This window comes from Olea europaea, chromosome 18 (genome assembly GCF_002742605.1).
Source record: "Olea europaea var. sylvestris chromosome 18, O_europaea_v1, whole genome shotgun sequence".
NCBI classification, from domain to species: domain Eukaryota; kingdom Viridiplantae; phylum Streptophyta; class Magnoliopsida; order Lamiales; family Oleaceae; genus Olea; species Olea europaea.
Genome location: NC_036254.1, coordinates 20,687,835 through 20,693,459, shown reverse-complemented (window position 1 = coordinate 20,693,459; position 5,625 = coordinate 20,687,835). Strand labels below are relative to the sequence as shown.

Genomic DNA, 5,625 nt, shown 5'->3' with positions numbered 1-5,625 from the left:
AAATGAAAAATATAATTATTATAGATAAAAAAATCAAATATAATGAAAAAATAATGGGTCTCGGGATACACATTCTGTTAAAATTTTATTCTTTTCCACCCCACGTAACTTTCCATTCGGTCAAGGGCAAAATAGAAATTTCAGTTAAAAGCGGTATATACGCAAGAATATTTGTTCAATATATATACACGCGCACACACATACATTCATCTTACTGAATTTTTATCTGGTTTTGTAGTGTTTTTAGTGGAGGGATTTTGTTTGACGGAAAGATAGAAGAAGCTTGAGTTATGGCGGTGATGCCCGTGGACCCTTTACCGGTCGGATACAGGTTCCGGCCGACGGATGAGGAGCTGATCGATCATTATCTGAGGCTGAAAACAAACGGACGTGAAAAAGAAGTTAATATTATACGTGAAATTGATATTTGTAAATTGGAGCCTTGGGACTTGCCTGGTAAAATTTGTTCTTGATTTTTAATAATCGATTGGTGTTTTCAGGAAATGGTCTGGTACTTCATGGACAAATTAATTTTTTCTTTTTACTTTATGTTGGGGGTTATATAATGTGCCTTTATTTTGGTGGTTTATAATATTGGAATTGGGGGATTTCCGAGATAAACGGTTTTATTTGAAATTTGGGGTTTTTTCTTTATTCTCTCTGAAATGATAATTTTTGTATTTTAGTAAAATTATTGTATGGATATGTATCTTGTGTATGTTTTTGTTAAGTGTAGCTGAAATTTGAACAAAAATAAATAAATCAATTGCCAACCACTATTTCTGATAATTAGCTCGTGAACGAAGTTGGGACGAAAAAAAGTGTGGGTATTCATGAATTTGTACATCTTTGTGTTTGTGCAGATTTATCTGTGATAAAATCGACCGACAATGAGTGGTTTTTCTTTTGCCCGAAGGATCGTAAGTATCAGAATGGTCAGAGGTCGAACCGGGCTACTCAAAAAGGTTTCTGGAAAGCAACCGGCAACGATAGGAAAATAAATTCTAAGAACGGAGTAACAATTGGGATGAAAAAAAGTCTAGTTTTCCATGAGGGTCGTGCTCCGGAGGGCAAGAGGTCTAATTGGGTGATACATGAGTATCGAGCTATAGAAAAGTCACTCGATGGCACTCATCCTGGTCAGGTTGGACTTCTCTTAGACCCTCTGATTTCTTTTTGTATTAATCCATGGCATTATCATGTTATGTCTGTTTGCGGGCTGTTAATATTCTTAACTATCTGTTGTTTGTAGAATGTTTGTTTGATTGGTATGTTAATTTTCGCATCAAATAGTAGAAGAATGGTAGCTTGCCTTTACTTAATTGAATGGGGAGTTTATTTTCAGGTTTATTGTCTTTTATTCATTTAAGTTTGGAATTCCACTCTGCTCAGAAAAATAAAACAATGGGATATCATTATTTAATTAATTTATAAGTCTATGTTATGTATTGTTTTTTCTTCTTCTGTAATTGATGATGTATGCCTTTTGCAGGGTTCGTTTGTGCTCTGCCGCCTTTTTAAAAAGCCTGACATCAAACAAGAATATAACACTGAAAGTCCAAACATTGATGAATGTGAAGAGATTATACCATCTCCATCTTCTACTATAGTCAGACATTTTGCTGAAGATGAACAATTCAAATCAATTACTCCAGCAGCGAGTCGCCTGGCTGAAAGCCGTATCACCTTAAATTCTGAGAAAGCAACAAGTGACACTCCTATACCTCTTGACCGTGGGGATGCCAGCTTCATTGCTGATGGTCACATGCTGGACCCAATATATATTCCAGTGAGTTCTGAGTTTTGTCAACTTTAAATGAATAGCTATCTTTCTAACATCAATTAATGGCTAATAAATGATACTTTTTTTGTTGTCGCTTTTTTCTTCAGCCTGACCCAGAGCTGGAAAAAGCATTGGATAGTTTTTACCCTACATATCCAGAGCCATTGGATCCAAAAATCTTCTCCCCATTGCACTTGGAAACCAACTTTGGAAATTCTTATTTGGATAAACACTTCTGCGATAACATCAACAGTGATGATAGAGATAACCCAATTCAATATGGAACAAATGATGCTCATATTTGGGAGTTCTTGAACTCGTCTCTTGTCTATTCAGATGAGCATCCCTATGAGGATTATGCAATGTCAACCCTCGAAAGCCCAATATACTTTAACGCATCGGAATTAATTAAGGATATTGATTCATGTAGTGGATCTGACCAGTTACAGGTAAATGGAAGTTGCAAAGTCGCTTGTTGGTGTTTTTTTTTTTTTTTTTGTTTTTTTGCTAGTTACTTTAACTTTCTGAGATTGAGGACCTGTTTGAGCCCCATTATTTCCTTAAAAATGCAATTTTGAATAATAGATTGAAGGAGAATGTTTGGTTATAAAAAAAAGTTTTGGTTTTATGTGTCACAGCCCCGTTTAGTTTTGATTTTCCACCCAAAAAAAATCAATTTTTTGACCGTTACTTTTCTAGGTCAGACTTCTTCACTCACACGTGGGACCACTTCTCTCTTTAACGGTCAAAAAATTGATTTTCAAAATCACTACGGAGCAGACTCATGGTATTTTATTGAATAATGTGGTTGAAAAGAAGATGGAAAATAATGTATTTTGAAAATAATGGGGATCAAACAAGGGTGTTTAGTCTATAATTGAAAATTAACGTTTTGTGATCTTATGACACTCAGCTTGGACAGCATGATGTTCTGCATATGCAAAGTGACTTGGGTATGGAAACTATCCAACCAGAGCCTCTGTCACAGCAAGACATCACTTTCAAAATGACCAGTGCTGGGCAAAATACTCACAGCATGCCTCAAGTCAGCGATCATTTTCAGCGCAGTTATCTAGCACCGAATACTTTCTCAAGCGTCTCTGCTGGCAATCAGATACCTAAAATATTAAACACTACAGATGAACCAGGTGGGTCTAGCAACCTAGTGGCCACTGACAGAACTGTTGGAACTGGAATCAGGTTAAGGACTCGGGAAACTTCGAATCAAGCTAATGCTATGAAGTTTCTATCACATGAAACTGCCTCTAGAAGAATTCGCCTTCAGATGAGATGGCAAGATGTACCAGTTCAGTATGGTCTGCCTCAGGATTCAAAGAATACTGACGTAAACCTTGAAAAAAAGGAATTGGCAGAGACTGAGGTGAGATATTTTGACTGTGAATATATTAGTATGTATATGCCAGATTGGACATTATAATAATAATAAACAACATTCTAGTTTCTTTTCCTTCATCCAATACTGTACAGTCCTTCCTACGAAACAAGCCACTAATGTCTTCGAAGTGGGTTGTGCAGGATTGCAAAGCTACTAATGTTGATACCTTGGATGAGTCAAAGGATATAGATTTCAACAAAAAAATCATAGATGGACAATCTCATGACTCGAGCACAAGTGTGATGGCTCAACCTGTTTTACAAGGTAACAACTCTGAAGATGTTATTTCTGTCGGCTTGAAATGTGCAGTTGCGAGTTCAGTTTCATCATCTGTCTACATGCCAATGGTAGTTGTGGCCATGAGTCTTCTCATCATTCTTGTAGGCGTTTGGGGATACTTTAAATTTTGAATGAACTTGAGAAAGAGAGCTGCCTTTTTTGTACATGACTTCTTTCTTATCTGATAAAGATTAAGAAGGGCTTGTTTGTTATATCTTTTTTTCTTTTTAATTTGTCTTGAGTGCTATGGGTATATCTTGTATAGCAGGAATAATTCTATATGAAGAATTTGTCTTGAGTGCTATTAGGATATCTTGTAGAGCAGGAATAATTTTATATGAAGAATTTGTTTTAACAAGCTTGTTTTAATTGTAGTCCTATTTATTTATTTATTATTATTATTATTTTTATTTTTATATATGCTGAATACCTTAATTGATTATAAACAATGCAGTAGTCATACAATTCTGTCTTGTATCAAAGTCGTCTTTAATTAAAAGCACTTCTTCTAACTTGATGAAGGATGCAGTGTTTTGCATAGCCTTGTTAAAAAAGGCCACTCTATAAAGCCACATCACTGAAATTTTGAAAGTATAAAAAAAAATTACTAGCATTTGGAGGGTTAATTTCTTTTTTGGTCCCTTGTATTTGACTGAAATCTCCAATTGGATAGGGCAACTCTCATATGTTTCAATCAGATTACTAACTTCAATTTAATTTACAATATTAGTCATTAGTTACTAAATGCTAGTAAAAATATGGGTTCCTCTTCTATTCCCAATAGTTGGTTTAATAGGATTGCATTCTTCCTTTCCTTTCTCCATTAAAAAACCTTCTTCTTAACCGCCTTCATCCTGCAAAGTGCTTATTCCCGTTTCTCTCGAACGAACATATCCTGCTCTTTCTTACGAATCTTAAGCCAGTAGAGTAGGGCTTTTTCTGCTTAGCTCGGTTAACATCTCATTCTCAACGTGTCAATGCATTTCTAATGTCAAATTGGATACTTCCTCTACTTTTTCTTGACTCTTAGCTTTTTTTGTCAATCATTCTATCACATTATTTTTTTTACAGTACCTATTTTTAACCACATTTTTCATAAAAATAACATTACACAAATAAAAAAAAAATTCTTCTTTTTTAATTACGCATTTCAACATTAATCACTATTTCATAATACACTTTTTGAAATTAAAGAGGTACAAACAGGTCCTTTTTGTTATTGCGATTGTTTACTAAAAGCCTTACAATCCCTACGAGCATCTTTCTTCAAGATACGAAAATTTGTGGGACTTCATTTCAAGAGTGAAGTTCCCAAATAGGAAAAATGGGGATGGACCAGCCATGAGATGTAAGACTTGTTACATGTTTGACACATGCAAGTGGATGATCATATTCTTTAACGGAATGGAATCTCTTGAAAGAATTGACTATCTCCAGATATGTAACACTAGGAATTTCAATCATATCAAAAGCAACAATGGATGTAACTAGAAAATGGGGCTCCTAGGGTTCTCAAAAAGTAAGGTTGGACCTCAACCGACCATTTGGACTCCAAGCCGTGTGGTTCTTCTTAAATTAAACACACGAATGGACATTTGAATCAAGAACTAATTAGTTTGGTTCGATTCTTGGTTTAGAACCGAATTTTCTGATTTTTTTTTTAAATCTTAAACGAGTCAAATTATTTTATTATTTTAAATAAATTTGCTAACTATTTAATTTAGCCTAAACTCAAAATTTGATTTCCTTATTTCTGATTTTTAGCTCAAGCTTAAACTCATTTTAATCCAAATCTCTTATTTAATCATATTGTTATTCTGCCATTTTGAAAAAATCGAATTGGAAGTTCGTATGTACATCTCTGCATTATTTTGAGTTAGCTATATTTCTCTTTCCGTTATTTTACCATTTAAATCTATGAAGAACTCAATAAAGAGGTGTGCAAAAAATATCAGGGGATTGAACTACGTTATTTTGTAAAACTAAAATTGAACATGACATTAGTTGAATTAATGTAGTTTTGTTGTAAATATTAAAAAAATTAAATTATTCTCTGGAACACGTGAATCGAGTGAAATTGAACCGAATCCAAACGGCACTTACTAAATACCCAAAATTCGAGCTCGATTTGATTCTCATTAGAATCGAACCGAAACCGATCATATCC

The 5,625-nt window shown here is 34.4% G+C and overlaps 1 protein-coding gene across 2 annotated transcripts; it reads left to right on the top strand.

Annotated features, from left to right (window-relative positions):
• The first annotated feature begins 207 nt into the window (after positions 1 to 207).
• On the top strand, positions 208 to 3,832 carry LOC111367745 (NAC domain-containing protein 91-like). Of its 2 annotated transcripts, none has more exons than XM_022988779.1 (6): positions 208 to 456; positions 864 to 1,144; positions 1,493 to 1,789; positions 1,891 to 2,232; positions 2,697 to 3,164; positions 3,308 to 3,832. In XM_022988779.1, the coding sequence occupies exons 1-6, from the start codon at positions 291 to 293 to the stop codon at positions 3,587 to 3,589; spliced, it is 1,836 nt and encodes a 611-aa protein (XP_022844547.1). In that variant the 5' UTR covers positions 208 to 290; the 3' UTR covers positions 3,590 to 3,832. The 2 variants fall into 2 exon arrangements, with proteins under 2 accessions (XP_022844547.1, XP_022844548.1); XM_022988780.1 differs by having other exon boundaries at positions 209 to 456; positions 3,320 to 3,832.
• Positions 3,833 to 5,625: the final 1,793 nt, after the last annotated feature.